This window comes from Eublepharis macularius, chromosome 1 (assembly GCF_028583425.1).
Source record: "Eublepharis macularius isolate TG4126 chromosome 1, MPM_Emac_v1.0, whole genome shotgun sequence".
Lineage (NCBI taxonomy): Eukaryota > Metazoa > Chordata > Lepidosauria > Squamata > Eublepharidae > Eublepharis > Eublepharis macularius.
In genome coordinates, this window is record NC_072790.1 from 54122181 (window position 1) to 54144089 (window position 21909).

The window sequence follows — 21909 nt, forward strand, 5'->3', positions numbered from 1 at the left end:
TCAAATTATGATCTGGGAGACTTGGGTTCATACCTCCACTCTTATCATGGAAGCTTGCTGGGTGATTTGGGCCAGTCACACACTTTCAGCAGAACCTACCTCAAAGGGTTATTATGAAGATAAAATGGAGGAGAACAACATAAGCTACTCTGGGTTCCCAACTGGGAGAGATGTGGGGTATAAATGAAGTAAATAAATAAATAAATTCAAGACACCTTGGGGCTGAAAATGCCTATAGTTCCCTGCTCTCTCCAACTGTCCCAGTTGCCAAGAAACCAGTACATGCTCTTCTATTAGTGTAATTCCAAACTTGCACCATTCTAATCTCATGGACTTCATTGGGCTTGCAAAGGTGTAACTCTGTTTAGGACTGTATGGTAAGACACTACAGGTTTAAGCCCTGTGTTTGATATTTAGTTTCCATTCTCCACATGATGTATAAAAGCTGAAAAGTCCTTGGTGATACCCAAAAACATGGAAGTACTTATAAAGTTGTTGGCCTAACAAGGAATACCAAATTATCTTGTTTGTTTCTAAAATCATAAATGACACTTGCCACTTAAATATTTGATGAGTATTTCAGGGCATTGCTAGTTTCTTATCCCCTTTGCAACTAGAAATAATCTCACAATATTAGGAAAATCTGTTGTTCATACATTTCTGAGGCAAAATCTTTTTTTTAAATAGGCCTGCTTAGAAAGAGATGAATTCCGAGAGAGAGAGAGAGAGCGAGAGCGAGAGAGAGTCTGAAGCTGCTAATGTTTAGACACCTCTTGGACAGAGTACACATTTTACAAAGTACAAAGGAAAATCAGCAAAGAAAAAAAGAAGTTAATCTACACTGCAATAATTTAAGACACTATATTTTGTAGCTTCAGATATGCGTGAGGCACTGGACCACTCAACCTTCTGATCTGCCTGTCTTTTCTAATGTTGTTAAAGCAGGAAGTGGCTGTGTACAGTTCTGTGCCACCTAATTTCCAAATTTTGTGACAAGGGAGCAGAAATTCCGTATTTATAATCTTATGCAAATTAAGAATATTTGATACCTTCAATTAGGTATGGCATAATTTATTCTCCAGTTACAATTCAAGTTTTCTAAAAACTTGGGGCAAGGAAGGTAGTGACTGAGGGGAGTGGAATGAAAGAATATATACTTCCAAGGGCTTTTTTTCAGTTGGAATGCGGTGGAACCGAGTTCCGGCACCTCTTGAAAATGGTCACATGGCCAGTGACCCCGCCCCTGATCTCCATATCAGGAGGTGGGGCCACTGGCCATGTGACCATTTTCACCAAGGGCAATTTAAACTTTAAAAAACTCCCCCATTGTTCCAGTTGACCCAAAGTGACATCATTGTGTGGTCCTGAGATCCACCACCTCTTTTCCCAGAAAAAAAACCCGGTATACTTCTAAGCTTTTCCATACCATCATGTGTGTGCTAACAAGCTGCTTTATTTTGAAGGCTATGATCCTGAATTTTAAGACAGAGAGCATATTCATAGTTTGGGAAACCCATGAATACATAGAATATATACCTCTCAGATTTTGTTATATATCTGAAAGTGACCTCTGTGTTAGATACATAGCTAATGGAATCAGATTTGATGTCAAGAATTCTGGCAGAAATTCTAAGCACCAATAGAGAAAGAGACAGATAACTCTTACATTTCTTTAAACAAGACCATTTACTACATGAATTGCCATCTTGTCTCCTGTCTCATCTTTATTTCAGTTTCAAAGCAGAGTCTAGATTTAGTTGAAACAAAAGACAACAGCTGAGGCTGCCATTCCACACACTTTTAACTAGCTGAAAATGATAAGATTGTAGGTAGCATAGTCTTGCATAATCCAACCAGTGAAGCAAGCTTCCTAGAATGTTCAGAACTAACGTATGAAAGTTCAGATCACCAAAATTAGGCATTTTTAACACAATCCAGAGTACAAAAAGCCAGTAGCCATTATTTAAAGCAAACAGACGACAGAAAGAATGGATAACCTTTACAGAGAGGTCTATATCAAGATAATAAGGCTTAATGAAAGTATGGGCAGAGCTCCAAGCAGTCAGTCACCTGATGTACCTTAACTTAAGGAATCTGATAAAAAGAGTCTATGGCAGAAGCATTCTAATAAAATGATCTCACTGACCTTCAGGGATGGACATCTTGAGCTAAATCAGAGCAAATGGAAATGCATTAAAGTATGCACTATGACAAGCGTTTCCTGAAAATGAGCTGCCCTTAGCTCTTAACCCCTATAAGTTAGAGGGAAATGAAGAAATTTATAAGAGTGCAGCAGTAAGATCATGTGATATCTATGCCATGACGAACAGCCACAACTTTTGAAAATTAGACTAAGGGATGTACATACTACAAGGATTTGTTCTAAAGTACTTTACAAGAATCCAGCTGGAACATCAGTTTAGAAAGCAGAAACAAAACTCAATTCCACAGCCTAACAAAATAAACCAATGCTGGAAGAATACCAAGAAATGGGGCAAAGAAAGCACATCCGTTCACAGTATCAACTTCATTTTGGTCTCCATGCAGAAGGAAAACTGATCAGATAACTGAGTTTTCATGTGGGATGTATGAAAAGGAGGGAATGACAGAATAGAAAATTAAAAGCATCTGGAAACTGAACTGATTCAAGTCCAGATGTTCCGATTATATTTACCCAAGGACTGAAAGGAAGCTGTTTTGTAAAGAGGTCCTAACCAATATGATGGAAGGCATTAACAGATGCTAAGAAACAGTTTACTAAAATGAGTAAAACATAGTTTGGGTGTAAAAACCTTACACAAGGGAAACTCTGCTTCTCTAATTCTTTCACAGAATGGTTCCTCTTATATTAAAAGGCCTAAAATATGTGTTTACAGGTCTACCTTGGGTTTTGTTGAACAGGTATGTGCTAAGAATTCCATGTCGAAGCTGAACTCTCAGGCAGTTGAAGGGCCCCCGATTCAAACCAGGACCTCTTAAGGCTCTACCCCCAACCCTTTTTTTCCAACCAAAAAAAGCTTTGGAAAACCACTATTCTCCCCCACTTCAGGAAACTTCTAAGTAGCATATCAATACACATGTATCTCAAAGTGCCTAGGTAATTCATCAGTAAAATAAGTATCCCCAAGAGTGAAAAAGCAGCTCCTTGGGACCATTTTAAGTTAGGAAAACAGTGGAGGGCTTAAGCCTGCTTTACCCTGTGGGCTATGGTCCCAATTCAAACTGAATTCCTGCACATGCCTAGGAATTTCAGTTTCAGTTTGGAATTCCAAGTGCACAACTCTTCAACAGGATTGGAGGTGGACCCATAAACAGAATAGCCTTTACTTAGGCCCTTGCCTCTCCATCTGTGTTTTGCTTTCTACGTGGCAAGTTGGAAGGGTTCCCTATTACTTTCCCACAGGGCGCCAGAGTCATAGTGCTGTTTTCTCTACAATACTGAAGCACCCATCAAACATATCTAAATTCTGACAAGTTTTAGGAACATCTGGACAATAGGGGGTATTTGTCATGACTTGGTTAGTTGCCACCACTGATTTCTGAATTTCAATAATTTCTCCATTAGTTTGTAAAATACTATCTTCCATTGCATCTTGACTAACAGTGGCGATAATAGAATTTGTTATAGAAATCATTTTGCCAAGCTTATGCAGATATATTACATAATGCACAGAACAGCAAAGCCAATTGACAGCACTTAAATGGACTGAAAAGGTATGTAAAATAAAGTTCAAGAAAAAAAAATAACATAGCACTGGGGGTAGATAAGAATTGCAAAATTACAACTGTTGCTATGAACCAATAGCATTTCTTTACTTCAACAAACGGCATAATAATTAGAAAATTAGGCCTGTCCAAATACCTTCAAGTTAATAAGGACTCAAACATAACCTACATCTTACTCATTTCAATGACATTTGGGTGCATACTTAACTTTCTTTTCAGTGGGACTTACTTTTGTGGTCATGCCTCAGAACTGCAAACCAAATCAGCAAAACTCTTTACCCTAATAAAATGTTTTTGTGACTCAAGAGCACATTTTCCAGCTTGCCAGCAACAAAACTTCACTTGAGATATGAAGATAAAAAGTCTGAGCTTACCGCCGAATATGTTCTGGAACTTTAGGATTCTGCCAGTAGGGCAAAGACTGAAATTTTTCTTTACTACATGCAACATAAAACTGATTATCTTGTAACTCCTCTGGTCCATGTACAAGCTGGCCATGCAAAGTGTACAGCCTGTGAACAAAACAAACTGAAAATATGTATTATCTTATATATAAATACCTTATAAGCAGAACACAATCATTTCAATATGCAAAATATCATTACATGTTTCAATATTTTTTTAAAAATCATTTAAATATAACTCCAGGAACTCAAAAAGAGGGACATGCACATACAAACAGCTATGTGCAAACCATGGTTCAATGCAAACCATAGTTCCATTGTAAACCATAGTTCAATTCAAATTACGGTTCCATTGTAAACCAGAAGTTGAAATCATGATTGATTTAAACCAGGTTCCATGATACACTCCTACAGTTGGCTGTTAACTGCAGTGTTAATGGCTAAACTGTCATTGAAAGTCTAGCATTTCATTAATACTCAATACTCAAATGTGGTGCGGTGTCTCTGCAAGGAAAACAGAACTATATGTTTATTGTTATAAAAAAGATAGGCATTGTGTGAAAGGATATTTTCTGGTTCCCTTGAAATTTCTTGACATATATAACATTGAAATATTAGGCTATTTTAGTTACCATGGCACTTACACAGAGAGATAATTTAATGTTATAAATCTATTCTATTTTGCTACCTATTTTATGTTTTAGGGTGGATTGCTTACCTCTGAATACCTCCAGAGCGAAGAAGTACTTTTTCATTTATCACTCGAAGGACACAATCCCAATTTGTCAGAGTAAACCTGGGTATGAGAATTTTTATAGGTGCTAACAACATATCTCCATTTGTGAAAACACTGCCAAAGAGACAACAACAAAAAATTTCAACAAGGAATTTATGGAAAATGGAGAGAATATATTAGAAAATCATACTGATAAGATGACGTAATCTGTGACATTAAAGATCTAGCTAGTCAGATGTCACTAATAAGTTTTAAATTTTAACCTGTTATATAAAACATTTAAACTCATCAGACAGTATCATATATTTTTATACATTTCTGCTTGACATGACTAGGGAGCCAAAAGTGAAATATGTCCAGTTGGAAAACCTCAGATACAGCCCTTGAAAATTCAATTACTTTTCTCTCTATACCGACCAAATATGTCCTCACAATTCCCAGAGGAAATAAAGTACAATCCTTTTAAAGAGATAATAGAATCAATTGATTTCTTCACTGAAGCCCATATTAGAAAATGGTTCTTACTCAGCCTACAAGGACATATGGAACCACTTTGGTACTAAAGCTGCAGTCCTAAGTATACTGATGTAGACATTAAGTCCCAGTGAAATCAATGGGACTTACTTCTGACTAAACATGATTAGGACTGGGCTACAAAAAGCCACTCTCTTCAGAAAAATGGAAGTTCAGGTAAATCACAAACCAACATAAGCCTGTTAAAATATCTATACATTTTTGCAATAACGCTATTCTAGGTCCCCAATCATCTTCTGAGTGTGCACCAGGGGCATCTATCATTTCTTCAACAGCTATAACACAACCAAAAGAAGAGCATATATAAGGCAGTCACCTTAAACTTTTAAGGTAAAAAAAAGGCAGGTTAGGGAACATTACTTTTTCTCTTTTTTATCGGTTCTGGCCCCCATACGGCATCAATTTCTCTTCAGAGTTCTACATGCATAGTCAAAATATCCTGATTCACTCTCCAAATGGCTTCCCAGACTTTTTTGCATTCTGCACAAATCTTTCTCCAGCTTTTCTGCAGCTTTTCTCCCTGCACATAAACCCCTGTGGTTTTTTCCCCATCAAAGTCAAACTGGGGATTTTTTGAAGTGCAGAATGCTTACTTCGGTGTGAGGCCTGGCCTTAGCCCTCCCTTTCACCCTCCCCTTTATTCCCCTGCAGACTGATTGGTTGAACAGCAACCATTCATATATTTTCCCTAATTTTTTTTCTTCAAAAAAACTGAATAGCTACTTTGCATCCTTGGCGCCTTAAAGAAGAAAAAATCTTACAACTGCTGGAGGGGGGGGGGGGGAATGCTGCAATATGGCTAACACAAAAACTCTGCAGACAGTCCTAAATCCAACTTGATATTTTAAAGTTCTCACCTGTTTATCCCATACTTTTTAGTTCATTTTTTATTGCCTTAAAAAAATTAAATAGCAACTTTGCAAGGACAATGCCATTAAAAAGAAAAAAAATCCCTTGTAAATTTCCTCAACAATGCATTCGTGATATTGACTTGCTGGAAAAAGAAAGCAGGTTCAGGACCAACAATTTGGACAGGTGTGAATGGGAAGCACTGAATTCACTCAGAATGGATAAGAATATTGTGATAAAGGCAGCTGATAAGGGCGGGGGCATAGTTATACTGGATACCATTCACTATATCCAGGAGGCTAATAGACAGCTTTCTGTCTCCTCAGATTACAAGAAGATTGCTATTAATCCCTTGCCCCATATCCAGAGAATAATTAAGATCGTTCTGGATGAGGGCTTAATGGACAACGAAATAGATAAAAAAACCCATGAAGGCTTGCAAAATAGGAGCCCACGCACCCCATTACTTTATCTGCTGCCAAAGATACATAAAGCAGGCTTCCCACCCCCAGGGAGACCCATCATTTCAGGCTCCAATTCGATACTGGAACCCCTGTCTAATTATCTAGATTACTTTCTCCAGCCTCTTGTGGTCCAAACCGAGGCTTACCTAAGAGATACCATGCACTTGATTTCCATGATAGAACCATTGGTTATTTCCCGCTCAGCATATCTGATGACATTGGACGTAACTTCACTATATACTTCGATTCCCCATGAGGGAGCGAGGATGGTGGTGCAATCAGCCTTATTAACTAGGAGATCACAATGTCCATCTACTCCCTTCCTCCTTAATATCCTTGATACTATATTGGAACGTAACTACTTTAAATTCAATGGGGACTATTACTATCAGGTCAAAGGGGTGGCTATGGGCTGTACCGCCGCCCCTAGCATTGCTAACCTCTATATGGCCCAATTGGAGAAAGACCATATTCTGAATAGGGATTTTAATCCTTATAAGGATCATATTCTGTATTACCGGCGCTACATTGATGACATCATCACAATTGTGGATACACAAGATGTAGCTAGGAACTTTGGCCAGTGGATTAATACCATTAGTGAAGATATTAAGTTTACCTGGCAGGGGAGTGTGGATAATGTTAACTACTTGGACGTGACTATATATAGGATCAATGATCATAAATTGGGTGTACGTCCCCTTAAAAAGACTACAGACAGGTGTTCTTACCTTCATTATACTTCGTTCCATCCTAAACGACTGAGATTTAACATCCCTGTTAGCCAATTTTTAAGACTGAAAAGAAACTCCTCTAACCTGAGGGATTTTTGTGAGAGCAGCACTAAACTTGAGAATGCATTTATAAATAGAGGTTACCCTATGCTTGCAATTTCTGCAGCTAGAGAAAGAGCTGCTAGGACCCCACGGGACAAACTACTCATCCCTAGGACTAAAAGGGGTAACAAACAGATGACGTGGGCAATTGAATATACAGCATTAGCCACTCCAATTTGCAAAATTGTTAGGAAACATTGGCAATTAATTAATAACATTGCGGGCTGTGAAGACAGCCCTGCCATTGGTTTTCGCCGCACTAGGTGCCTTAAAGAGATATTGACCACGTCGGAGTTCAAACAGGAGAGTGAGGTTACCAGTTTGAGTAGACTAGCTCCCTGGGGCCATCACCAACGTGGGGATTGCAATGTATGCTGCCTCATGGTTAAGTTTGAAGAAGTTGTAGAGGGTAGATTAGGCAAATCCAAAGGCTTCTCTACATGTAAAACACCATATGTAGTCTATGTGATTAGATGTAGCTGTCCTTCCATTTACGTGGGCAGCACCACACGCCCCCTCAAAATTAGAATTCAAGAACACATTTCGAGAATTAGGAACAGGGTAGGTGAGGCGCCACTGGTACAACATTACACTGCATGTCAGCACAAATTTCATGAATCTAAGATCACGGTAGTGGATATGATCCAGGAACCTTACACTTTAGATAGCCCCAGAAAGCTGCTCCAATTAGAAACAAAGTGGATATTCAAACTAAAGAGTCTGGCACCATATGGACTCAACAATGAGATTGATTATTCCTGTTTCTTAGGGTAATAAGTCCTAGTGGTTAGATCAGTGTATTTTGCCTCTTTTCATTATGGCCATAGTACAGAGGGTGTTTAGCTATGCAAATTGATTCAATAATATGACTGTTTATTCTGTTTTTTAAGATAGTAAGTCCTAGTGGTTAGATTAGTGTGTTTTGCCTTTTCTCCTAATGGCTGTATCACAGAGAGTATCAAGTCATTCAAACTGAGCCCTTGTTGTATGTTTGTATTCTGATGCTTGTTGGATGATGGATGTAACTGTATCTTTAAGAGATGCTATGTCCTAAAGGGAATCAATTAGCTAGTCAGCTTTTGTATATATTGGAGTCCCCCTTTTGTTGTAATAAATGTCCGTTGCACTGAAATGGTGGTTCATGCCAGTAATGAAAATATCATGTGGTGAGCTGTTCTAATTGAAGACCATTAGGAAGGTGTACAGTGAGTCATATATTTTTAATATGAGATGCAATTTCTGATTGTTTATATGTGATAATATATTTAATACACATTGACTTTATGTCCACAGTCCAATAACTGTGCCCAGGAAGAAGTTGTGTATACGAAACGGGAATGGTATAATATGCAAGCATAATCCCGTCGGCACATCAATATTTTCATTTGATTTGGATTGTGGTCACCCTCCTCTGTGGGACTGTCTGCCTACATTCCTAAGAAGGCTCTACTGCAGCTCTCACCCAGACGTTTCTTTATGAACATTACAAAAACACGGACAAACAACTGTTACCTTGTATAATTGTTACCTTGTATTTATTATAGATTGTATTTATTGTTGACACTTTGCACTTTTGCACCAATATATTGTTATAAAAATCCAAAAATTTTGACTGTATATTCCCGGTATTGTTTCTTGTAGCTTTTAAAAAAATTAAATAGCAACTTTGCAAGGACAATGCCATTAAAAAGAAAAAAAAATCCCTTGTAAATTTCCTCAACAATCAACTGAGGAAACTGACGAGTCCTCAAAGCCTGACCAGTTCTAAAAGCCAGAAGCAGAAAGTGGGTGTTTTTCTAGTGCAGAAATAAAAAACAGAGACCACTTTGGTTGAGCTCCCATGGGGCCAGAACCGATGAATAAAGTGGATCCAGTCCTCATAGACTGAATAACACAAAATGCCTGATGTAAAGTTCACCATATGGAAGAGGCTTTTGGCTTTTATTTCCTACTAGCAACAGCCTGTTGCAGGGAAAAAAACAATGGGCTCTACAAAGCGGAGGGCAGGCAGGCATTCCTTCCTCCTCCGTCACTGATCCCAGGCGGATGAAGGCAGGGGGTGGGTGGACAAGGCCATGCCCTCTGTATCTGATGCCGGCCAAGTGAATGAGGGTGGGTATTGCCACCTGCTCTGTGCCTGATCCCGGCTGGGTGAAGAAGGGACGGGCATTGCCTCCTACTCTACACCTGATTCTGGCTGGGTGAAGGCGGGGGAGGCATTGTTGCCTGCTCCACACCTGATTCCGACAGGCTGAACAGGGGAGGGCGGGCATAGCCTCCTACTCTGCACCTGATCCCAGCGGTGTGAAGGGGGGGGGCAGGCATTGCCTCCTGCTTCGTGCCTGATCCCTGCAGAGTGAAGTTGGGGGCCAGCATTACCTCCTGCTCTGCACCTGTTCCAGGCTGAGGGAAGGGGGATTAGCATTGCCTCATGCTCAGCTACTGATCCCGGTCAGGTGAAATGGCAGGGCATTGTCACCTGCTCCTTGCCTGATCCCAGATGGGTAAAGGGGGGCAGGCACTGCCACCTGCTCTACTCTTGCTACCAGGTGGGTGAAGGCGGGGGCGGGCATTACCACCTCCTCTGCTCCTGATCCCACCTGGTTGATGGTGGGGTGCGGGCATTGCCAACTGCTCTGCTCCTGATCTCGGCTGGGTGATGACGGGGGGCGGGCTTTGCCACCTACTCCATTCCTGATGACAGCTGGTTGAAGATGGAGGGCGGGTATTGCCCTCTGTTCCACAACGTCTAATCACAGCTAAGTAAAGGATGAGCGGACATTGCTACCTGCTCTGCACCTGATCCCAGCTAAGTGAAGGCAACGGGCGAGCACTGTCACCTACTCCACTACTGATCCCAACTGGATGAAGAGGTTCCAGGCATTGCCACCTGCTGCATTCCTGATCCCAGCTAGGCGAATGTGGGGGCGGGCATTGCCACCTGCTCCCTTCCTGATCTCAGCTGGGTGAAGGGCAGGCAGGCATTGCCACCTGCTCCGCTCCCGATCACAGCTGGGTAAAGGCAGAAAACAGGCATTGCCACCTGTTTTGCTTCTTATCCCCACTGGGATAAGGCGGGGTACGTGCATAGCCACCTGCTCCGCTCCTGATCCCAGCTGGGTGAAGGTGGGGGTCAGGCATTGCCACCTGGTCCACTCCTGATCCCAGTGGGTGAAGGGAAGGTGAGCATTGCCATCTGCTCTGCTTCTGATCTCAGCTGGGTGAAGGCGGAGGGTGGGCATTGCCACCTATTCTGTTCCTGATTCCAGCTGGGTGAAGGCGCGGGACAGGCACTGCCACCTGCTCCGTTCCTGATTATTACTATTATTATTTATTAAATTTATAGTCTGGCCTCCCCATGGATGGGCTCAGGGCAGATTACAACATACAGACAAAAACACATTGATAAAATGGTACATTAAATAATGATAAAAGCCAGATTTAACAGCATAAAAACAAACTCTGCACTATGTTCTGACTCTGCACTATGTCCCAGCTGGGTGAAGGCGGGAGACAGGCACTGCCACTTGCTCCGTTCCTGATCCCAGCGGGGTAAAGGCAGGAGGCGGGTTTTGCCACCTGCTCCCCTCCTGATCCCTGCTGGGTGAAGACAGAGAGCGGGTATTGCCACCTGCTCTGCTCCTGATCCCAGCTGGGTGAAGGTAGGAGGCGGGCATTGCTACCTGCTCTGCTCTTGATCCCATCTAGGTGGGGAGCAGTCATTGCTGCCTGCTCCGCATCTGATCCCAGCCTGGGCTTCCCGCCTTTGCACGCTCTCTGGAGTTCTGGCTGCCTCATCTGGGCTTCCCTCCACAGCAGCGCCCTCTGGTGATGCACCAGGGTAGGAAGTGAATTGTCTGGAATACGCTTACCCTTTTTTATAGTAGGATTCTATATGCCCAGCAGCAGCTATCAATACAACTACTGAAGGAGAGAACATAACCAGAAAACATTCCATATTGAGCCTAACTACTCCAACAAGTTAAAGAAAGAAACTGAACATCTATGACTTGCAGGGTTACCATGGGCCAGTCATACACTCAGCTTAACCTACTTCTCAGGGTGGTTGTGAGGATGAAATGGAAAGGAGGAGAAAGATATAAGCTGCTTTGGATCTCCATTGGGGAGGAAGGAGGAGTCTACATTAATTAAAAAATAAATTCAATTAAAATTTCCAATTGCTAGAAGACAACTTTTGGGGGAGATCAGTATGCTTTTTTTAAAAAAAATTAAAGTTTCCATTATATTTGACTTAACTTTTAGAAGTGTTCTAAATCCTTTAAAATACTGGCCTTTGATGGTTGAAGAAGAGTGACAGAGATGAAGAGTTTAGATTCTGTTACATTTTTAGCTGATTTACTCTGATTCCAACTGAATGTTTTATATTCATCTTTCACCTATTAATGTCTGCATCCCAAGCCACAGATAGGTAAGCAGAATGTGGGGACGGTTTATTTTTAGATAGCCAGGGCCACAAATTGGTTAGTTTATAGTGCATTGACTATCTGGATCAGTGACAGAGTATCTGCTTTGTATGCAGAAGGTCCCATGTTTAATCTCCAGCAGCTCCAGTTAAAAGGATCAGGTGGCAGGTGATGTGAAAGACCTCTGCCTAAGATCCTGGAGAGCCGCTGGCAGTCAGAGGAGATAATATTGACCAATGGTTTGACTCTGTATAATGCTACTTCATGTGTATTCAGTTTGGCATCACAGTTCTCAATATCATCTCAACTTTTTACACAAGAGTCAGTTTGCAGGAGTTTGGGTGCTAGTGATGAGTAAAATAAGATTTTTCTCTTGCCTATTTGGGAAATTTCTGAGTGGTTTTATTCATGAATTACTAATACTTACTCTAATCTAAATTTAAATGTCAAAAGTGATGGGATTTCAGCTGATTTCTAATTTACACTGCAATACATTATTCTAAGCATATACACAAAATCTTTATGTGATAATAACATTTATGTAAAATTCATCCTTAGCACAGCAATGTACCACAAATTAAAATATACACATAAATTACTAAATGCATGCTACTTAAAATCAGATTTCAAACCAAATATTTATGTCTTATGGCTTATTTGAAACAATTTTAAATGGGTAGTCAGTTTTCAGAGGATATTTGGAGCCATCTAGTGGAATTCTTAGTATACGGAAATAAAAATACGGATCTTGCACTAAAATGGATTTCATTTATATATGGTCCTAAAATAAATATGAAAAGTGATGGTGCCATAATGTAACAAAACCGAATTATAAAATGAACAAAAACAATTCGTAAGTTTTGTAAGATAGACAAATGTCAAAAAGAAGCATCTCTCAAGGAATTGTTTCAAACTCCCAGAGATATTTTAATAGAATTGAAAAACAACTTGCACAAAGCAATCTAGATCTATAATGAAACAAGAATAGATAATGGAATGTATCATTTCATATACAAGTCTCATTTTCCCATTAGGTGTTTTAGTTCACAGATGACAAACAATGTTCCAGAACTATGTAAATTTGTAGGCTGTACTATCACCACCATCCTTTTTCCTTTGTTAGCTTTTCGATCAATTCAACGCATTATACATGTAAATTCTAGAGCAGGGGTCCCCAACATGGTGCCCAACGCCTTTCCTGGTCCTTGCATGGGGCCAGGTGGGGCTTTTGCCTAGCCACAGATAGGCCGGCAGAATGTGGGGAGGGTTTATTTTTATACAGCCAGGGGCACAATTTGGTTAGTTTATGGTGCACTGACTACCTGGATCAGTGACAGAGTATTTGACTGGCTGTGCAATTTTTTTAAAATATTGCTTTAGCAGCAACTGACACCAAAAATCTTCACTGTGTGATCAAAGATAAGCTGGGTCAGCCATTCTGCGGCTGGCTCCGCCTCCTATGGCAGCCAGTTTGTGGCTGCGCCCACCACAGTTAGCATTCCAAAGGTGCCCAAAGGCTCAAAAAGGTTGGGAACCCGTTCTAGAGAAGTAATGTTAGTCTACTGCAGCTGAGACAGGCTGCTGGTGGCAGCTTAAAGACAGATTTATTGCAGCGTAGGCTTGTGTGAGCCAGAGCCCACTCTGTGAGATGCAAGCTTAGTTGGATAGACAAATATCAAGTAGCAGAATAATCTAATGAAGAATTGTTTCAAATATACTCCTCATACACATAGCAAACTGATTTCTGTAAGTGGCTGGTCACATTTATAAATACTTTTTTAAAATTTCCAATGGACATGTATATCTATGTATACTTTATAAATGCTAGCAATTTAAGAAATCCAGATCACAGTACACTTACTTAATAATGTGTGGCTTATTATACATTGACTGCCATTTGGAAGGTACTTGTATATTACTATGGACTACTGGTCGGATCTGAAAAAAACAACACACATTATGCGATGCAAGGAGTTTTTAAAAATTTCATCCTATGCTAAGGGTATATGAAGACAGATTACATCATTTTAAAGCCACAGTACTTGTTCAACAATCAGTGAATATGACATAATCTACTACAATCTCAAGACTCCAAATTCCCCTCTACTTTATACTACTTATCTCCAGAACAACAGTGTTACAACCAATTTCTTTCAGTGTTACAAAATTAACTTATTTTCAGCATTCTTCTGTCCCTGACACAGTTCAATCAGCAGAGAAGTCATATATGACAATCAGGTCAGTTTTTGTGTGGGTGTATATTAACAACTACCATCACCTTGACAGAAAACACTATCTGGGTAGGGCAAGAAATAGAAGACTCCAAATATTTTATCTGAAAGCTATACCCACATTTGCAAAAGACAGATGACAGTGACTAAGTACTTTTTGACAAAAACAGTATTTTAAAAACTTTAGTTTGAAACCAAATAATCATACATGTACCTAAAATTAGATGTGAAAGGAAGTAATCACTGATTTAATGATTATTTAAAGCTTCAGACTCATTGAAATCCTCATTCCTCATTCAGTTGGAATGTTGAACGCTTATGGAATTTTAGGTTAACAAAAAGAGATTGCTGAAGGTAAGAATTATTTTTAGTTTTCAGCTAACTGGAATCTCTTGAACCCAAACATTCAGTACTGGTATTCTGAAGCTGAGGGAAGTATACAATTGCTTATGTGGAAGGGTAAGGCTTTGTGACTTAGAGCCAAGCTACAAGTGATGCATTACACTTGCCTGGCAAGTGAACAGACTCGCGTGTATTCCTCCCTGTTCACTTGCCATTCACTTGTGCTCTACTTGATCAAATGGAGTGCAAGTGAATGGCAAGTGAACAGGGAGGAATACACGTGAGTCTATTCACTTGCCAGGCAAGTGTAATGCGTCACTTGTAGCTTGGCTCTAAGGTAACAATGCTAATAACAACCACTAACTGGATGAATGGCATGGCAACTTCCAGAAAACACAGGAATAAAAAATTCATTATAGAGACTCATGGATCTATTAAGCAGACCTGAATGACAATTGCTGTACAAAGCTGACTTACACTGAATCAGACCCTTGGTCCATTAAGGTCAGTACTGTCTATTCAGACGGACAACGGCTCTCCACAGTCTCAGGCAGAGGTATTTCACATCTCTTACTACTTATTCACTGGAGATGCCAGAGACTGAGAGCGGGACCACAAGTGATGCCTGACACAGGTTGGACACTAGTCAGCTTCCCTCAAGTTTTGATGGGAAATGTAGGCAACCTGGTCTTGCAGCTTGACTCTCCGACTGCTGTCCAATGGACTTTTCAACTGTCACTTGTCCAACATTCCGCCAAGCTGCCTACATTTCCCATCAAAACTTGAGGGAAGCTGGCAAGTGTCCAACCTGTGTCAGGCGTCACTTGTGGTCCCGCTCTGAACCTTCTGCATTCCAATCTACCACTGACAGTGAAATCCTAAGCAATCTAAGCCCTAAGACTGGAGTAACTTTGGTTAGGATTTCATTGTATGTCTCAGTTCCTACCCAAAAGCCCAGATTCCTTTGGAAGTCGCATATTCTTCATACTCTAAATCAGGAGCTACTTTGGCCAATCTGGTCTCTTTCTTTCCATGACGGACTCTTACAGCATCTTTGTGCCCTAACCAACTTATGGCTGATTCTATGGACCTTTTTTACCTATGGACCAATGGTGAAAAGTTGTACGTTTCTCAAACTGTTAAAATTATTTTCTAGAACCTGCTGCTTTTGACCTGCTTCCACTTGGATTGGGATAAAACTGACTGCTAAAAAAATCTACAAGTATTGGATGGCAGTTGTTTGAAAATCTCAATTATTTCTTCCACAGGGTCATGACAGTTTGAGAACAACTTTTGGTGGATTTATATGTACAGGCACAGGGCAGAATAAAAAAAATATATAAATCTTAATCAATGTATAGGTGGATTGGCAACAAACACTGAATCCACTGGAGAATTTTGTTACATACTGGGGGGAGGACAATTTTTGAGGTTTCCCCCCTCATGGGAGAACTCTGACTCACCCATGCTGTTCCTGGGAGTTCCTAGGAGTAGTATTTTGGGGGCATCTGACTGCAGCAGAAGCAGGGGGGGCGGAATCTGTGTTCCCTTTTCTCTATGGCAACCTTCAACTGGATCCAAGCACGTAGCTTTTATCTTTTTACAACATTATCATGGCAAAAGCATTATTGTCCTGGGCTCTGCAGGCAGACCAGGTCTAGGATCCTCTGAAATAAGGCCTCAGGCTTGGTTGGCTAGGTTTGGGGGTGTAGACTGGAGCTTGGAGAAAGGGGCTGAAGCAGGAGCACAGGGCTTGAACCTAGCGGACCAGTTGATCTGGCCTTTTCATACCTCAGCCTAAATAGGCTGGGAAGTAATCTGGCTCAACTGCATTTGCTGGCAGGTGTTGAGGCTCCTTAGACTGTGCTGTGCCTTGGCCAGGATCCTGTGCAGCAGTACTAGGCTCAGAACCCTGTTCTGGATCAAGGCAGGAGTTGCATGCTGCCAGTCTGGCGCTTCACCTCCTTTGCACTGTCTGAGATGAGGTCTTCTGCCAATGCTGTAGAGCGGGAGCAGGTTCTGAGGGCTACAGGCCTGGGTTTGTGTCCTTCTGACTCGCGGAGGCACAGTGGTTATCTCAGAGGCTGGTTGCAAGGTCTTACTTGCAGGCTCTAGCAGGGTGGCCTCTCGTGCCGCTGGAGCATAGTCTACAGGTGCCTCCGCAGCACCAGGCCCTCCCTGATCCCTCTGGTCCTCCTGTTTCCCTACCCTTGGCTCCTCAGGCTCTTCCTCTGAGCCCAAGTCAGAGTCATTGGGCTGGTCAGAGGGGGTCAAGACAGCGATACATAATAAAATATACAACATACAAAACGGCACCATAAACTCAATTGGTTGAATACTATGCAGAACCAACATAAGAGAACGGAGGAAGCAAATTCCACCCCCACTCCACCATGTCAAAATAAAAGAAGATGCCAAGAATTGGAGACCCACAGGAACGAAAAGCCATGCAACACAAGTGTCTACATCGAGGAAAAGGTGCAAAAAAGCACCCCTTTCTGCTTCTTCTGTCAATTGGCTCTGGAAAAGACAAAGAGGGTTGATTTCTCTTGCCCTGGAATCTCCATTCCAAGGCTCAGAAACAACTACTAAGGAAAAAAGGGGACATACAAAAAATCTGCTTCCACCAGCTTCTCATGCTGAGACTACACAGAACTCAGACCAGTGGTGTGGATCAAAAGGTGCCCTTGGAGTCACACAAGATGAACCTTCTATTCAGAGAAACAGTCTTCCATTAAAGACTCTACCTGTAAACAGAGGATTTCTCCGTAAGTAGAAGGGCACCTTTAGATCCATCTCAATATGTCTAGACTAAGCTAACAGAATAATGGGATGTCAGCCATGCATTGTACTTGTCTTTTTAAATTATCAAGGTACATGATACACTGATAAAACTAAGTAATTGCTTCCGCCTGTCAATAACTGAAAATGGCACTAATTAAATACTCACCAACTCATCCTTCTTCTTTCTTTGAGGTTTTTTTGCTCCTATACCAAAGTAACTGACAAAAAAAAAGGACTGAATTAAACATTTTAAAATTCAATTCAAAATTCAGTTATATGTTTTAAATTACAGAATGCCAGCTGCCCCCTCTCATATTGGAGTTGGATGTACACGGATTCCCTTGGGTGTATCACCAAATGCCCGAAAAACTACCACATTTCAAGACTTCACAGGGAGTCATGGGAGTGTTGCCCCCGGCAAGTAAATACAAACCTGCTGCATGTTAGTAGACGTATCCTGATGATCTGATATGCACATATTTACTCATTTATATTTTATTTTCCTTTCTAACTTGCTAAACTCACCATGTTCAGGTTATTCCTATACATCTATTTCACAGCATCAAAAAAAGTCGCTATACAAGGACTTTAACGCATTTAACTTAGTTTTAGTTCTGAGGAATACACGTTATATTCAACATACGGTTACAGTGTCATTTTCAGCTTTCTAATAAAAGCCAGTCCATGGGGTTTACAGCTCACATAATTATTTCAAGAGTTATTTTGACAGTCCAAAACCCACAGGGGAACTTGTACTAGATTCCATCTTTGGTCCAAATGCATTAAAGAGCAGGAAAATGGATTTAACATTAAATCTTTATCTCATGTGAAGGATTCATAAATAAAAAGGCAAAGGCATCAATTACAATTTGTTCTAGAAAATTTTTATCACTCATAATTCTAACAATTTTATACTGAAGTTTATTTAATTTACATACTGCTATCTCAACCAAGCAAAGGCCATCAAAACAGAAGATTTAAACATCAGTGCATGAATTCAAGTTTCTTGTATGTTTTCAAGACAACATTCTTGAAAATGTGGTTAAATGTGGTGCCAGTTAGTGTGTTGGATTATGATATAGGAGACCCAGTTTTGAATTCTCACTCTATCATGGAAGCCAGTCACATACTCTCAGCCTAAACTACCAAACAAGGTTGTTATGAGCATAAAATGGAGGTGAGGGGGGGTGATATAAACCACCTTGGATCCCCACTGGAGAAAGCAGCAGTATTAATCTTGTAAATTAATAAATAAATTCTCCATTTGTATGAACAAAACACTTGGTTCAAACACTTGACACATAAACATGAATATAACCAAGCTAAACTGCTGTTCAAGATTACATTATCTTGAAAACTGTTTTTTCAGCATCCGAAGTTCATCAGGAACATATGATATGGTAGTACTTTATTAGTACTAGTTTTAGTAAACTTCAACTGAAATGCCATATTCCAGATCACAAAGATTTGTATTTCAATTGAAAGCTCAGTCTCTTCACCTGATCGCCATTTATTTAAATTCTTCTCACAGAACGGCTCTGTCTTTCTGCTATTACAGCATTTTAAGCTACCAAATACTTTTTCTGGAGTATTAAATAAGCAGATGGTGCAAAATGGCCCTATTCTGAACACTACCATTCTAGGAGGCCATGGTATAACATACATCCAAATAAGGTTAATATTCATCTGGATAGTTTTAGGTAGGTAGCCATGTTGGTCTGCAGTAGAACAGCACAATTTGGGTCCAGTGGCACCTTAGAGACCAAATCTTGTTAGCCTCTAACTTGCCACTGGACTCAAATCCTAACATTCATCTGTACTACTTTCAACTTCAGCAGTTTTTTTGAAACTGCAACACCCTTATCATGTTGGAAAACCACTAAACAATGGCCCCTCCTATGAAATAAATACACTTAAATTATATAAAGTATTTAACAAAATAAAACATTTTACATTCCGTTCCACTGGGAGCAATAACATTTAGCTCTGCACATGAAACTTCATGCACTTCAAAAAGTTCCATTTGTAGAATGGCACTTTCCAACCTTCCCTTTCCTCTGCTGCAGCCTGCTGTGATGCCTGAAATTCAGCTCATGTAGTAATCATTCAGACAACAGAAAGGTTCTAGCCCCACTGTGATAATAATAATAATTGTGCTTATTCTAGACAGATTAGTGTCCCGCTCAGAGCAGTGAACAAAGTCAGTTTTATTATTATCCCCACAAATACAGCCGGGGAGCTGGTGCTGAGAGGAGTGGCTTACCTAAGGCCACCTACTGAGTTCATGGCAGTAGTAGGATTCAAACCAGCAAAGTGCTGATTCACAGCCCAATGACTGGATTACTGCAATGTGCTCTGTGTGAGGCTACCCATTGGATAAAAAAAGGGTTCAGAATGCTGTGGCTAGAATACTGAGTTCTTTCAGTGAAAAAGAACAAATAACTCTTATTATTATTTCCAGTTTTCAAATATGAGCCCAAGTTCGAAGTGTTGTTAACCTTTAAAGACAAAAATCAGAGTGAGACTTGGCTCTCTAACAGTGAAATCCTAAGCAACGTTATTCCAGTCTAAGTTCATTAAAATCAATAGGCTTAGACTGGCGTAACCCTGCTTAGGATTTCACTGTAAAGTAATGCCTCCATGTATAAACTTGCTCTCAAGCCCTAAGATCTTCTGGGGTATTTCGAATGGCAACCAGACAAATATATTTTCTATTACTGCCACTGCCCAGAGGAATACTTATCTAAAAAGGCTTACACTTTCCCCATGTTTAGATAACCAACTTTACTTTTTAGGAAGGATTTTACTATTTAATAATTTATTACTGTGACTCTTTTGCCTCCTTTATGTTGTTGTTTAATTAGAACTGTTTACATTTAATTGGATTTTTCATGAGGTATTTTGTTGTAAGCCACTTCTAAGGTCATATTTTTACCCACCCTGGTCCCATATAACTAATACGTTTTGAGCATATAAGACAACATGGGCAATAGTATTTCCTGACATTTTGATGTCTAAGGAATTACAGTAAAAAAAACCAGAATTACAGTAAAAAAAGAGCCAGAGACAGTGTAGTTGATGCCATTGGGTCCTGTAATTGTATTCCCTGGCTCTTACAGCTGCTCATCCTCCAATCTGATATATGCCCTCATGTGCCAACAATGTCCTTCTGCTCTGTACATTGGACAAACCAGCCAACCTCTACGCAAAAGAATAAATGGACACAAATCTGACATTAGAAATGGAAACGTCCAAAAACCAGTGGGAGAACACTTCAATCTACCAGGACATTCCACCAAAGACTTAAAAGTCGCTGTGGTTCAACAGAAACCCTTCAAAAACAAAATCCAACGGGAGGCTGCTGAATTGGAATTCATATGCAAATTTGACTCTGTCAAGCTGGGACTGAATAGAGACTATGAATGGTTATCACATTATCACAGGTAACAGATTTCCTTTACAGAGGCGTGGTCTGGGGGAGCCCAGAGACGCCTGGTGTGGGCTTTGTTTGTCAATTATCTCAGCCTGGGTACGTGTGGGCTTTCGGGGACCACAGTTCTCTTTGTCAGATGCAGCTGGCAGGGAGAGCTGTGGTTATCGAGGGCTTATACTACATAGGAATTGTATACCTTCACTGCGGCAAACTAACACGGCAAACTGACTCCACACCAAAAGGAGATGTTTACATTTACAAGCAAAGGAATGTTTTGATTGCCTTCACACTAATTGCATCCTGTCGTCTTGTGATATGTGTCCCCTTCTTTCCCCTCCCCTCCTCTTCTGTATTTGACCAGTTCGGATCAGGCATCTGATGAAGAGAACTTGATTCTCGAAAGCTTATGCTACAATAAAATAAAATTGGTTAGTCTTAAAGGTGCTACTGGACTCTTTTTGATTTTGCTACTACAGACTAACACGGCTAACTCCTCTGGATCTATAGGTATTATAGGTACTGGTCTCTGCTCAATAACTAGTTTTACTGTGAACTACACTGATAGAATGGCATGCCATGCAATGACAGCTACAGCTACCTGGAAAATCTAGAGATAATGCTTCCCTCCACTCTACCCTGCCACCCCAAAGGAACTGGGAGAGAAAAAAGAGGCAATAAACAGACTCCTGCAGACCACCATACTCTCCTGCAGTTAAGAGAACTGGCTACTCTTTCCTATTGGCCAATTCCTCAGAAAAAAGAGGCATCAAAGGAAGAATATTTTTCTTCATACATCCCTCTATCTCCTCTCATTCTTATCTTTGCAATCTGGCCAAGACAAAAGGACACCGAACAAAGGACACATATCCCACTGACTCTGATCCCTTTCAGCAGTTACAAGAAATCTATAGCAAAGGAAGGAAGAGGGTTGGCAAAAGGGGGAAAAGACAACATCCCAGATGTCTGATCCCTAATAAAGGTTCCCCGGGAGGGGAGGGGGGATGTGTGACAAAGTAGGAAAGCAGGATTTTAGTCCAGTGGCACCTTAGAGACCAACAAGATTTTCAGAGTGTAAGTTTTCAAGATTCAAAGCTCCCTTTTTCTTTTGACTCTTGAAAGCTTATTCCCTTAAAATCTGTTGGTCTC

At 40.6% G+C, this 21909-nt stretch overlaps 1 protein-coding gene across 1 annotated transcript in view; it reads right to left on the reverse strand.

The window, feature by feature from the left end:
* DCDC2C (doublecortin domain containing 2C) overlaps positions 1-21909 on the reverse strand; it is a 66210-nt gene that overhangs the window by 43619 nt on the left and 682 nt on the right. The window contains exons 2-5 of the mRNA XM_054971160.1: positions 17497-17548; positions 13835-13911; positions 4849-4980; positions 4101-4238 (exon numbers count right to left, since the gene is read on the reverse strand). Coding sequence (XP_054827135.1) covers positions 4101-4238; positions 4849-4980; positions 13835-13911; positions 17497-17548 — 399 coding nt within the window. The remainder of the gene's footprint in view (positions 1-4100; positions 4239-4848; positions 4981-13834; positions 13912-17496; positions 17549-21909) is intronic.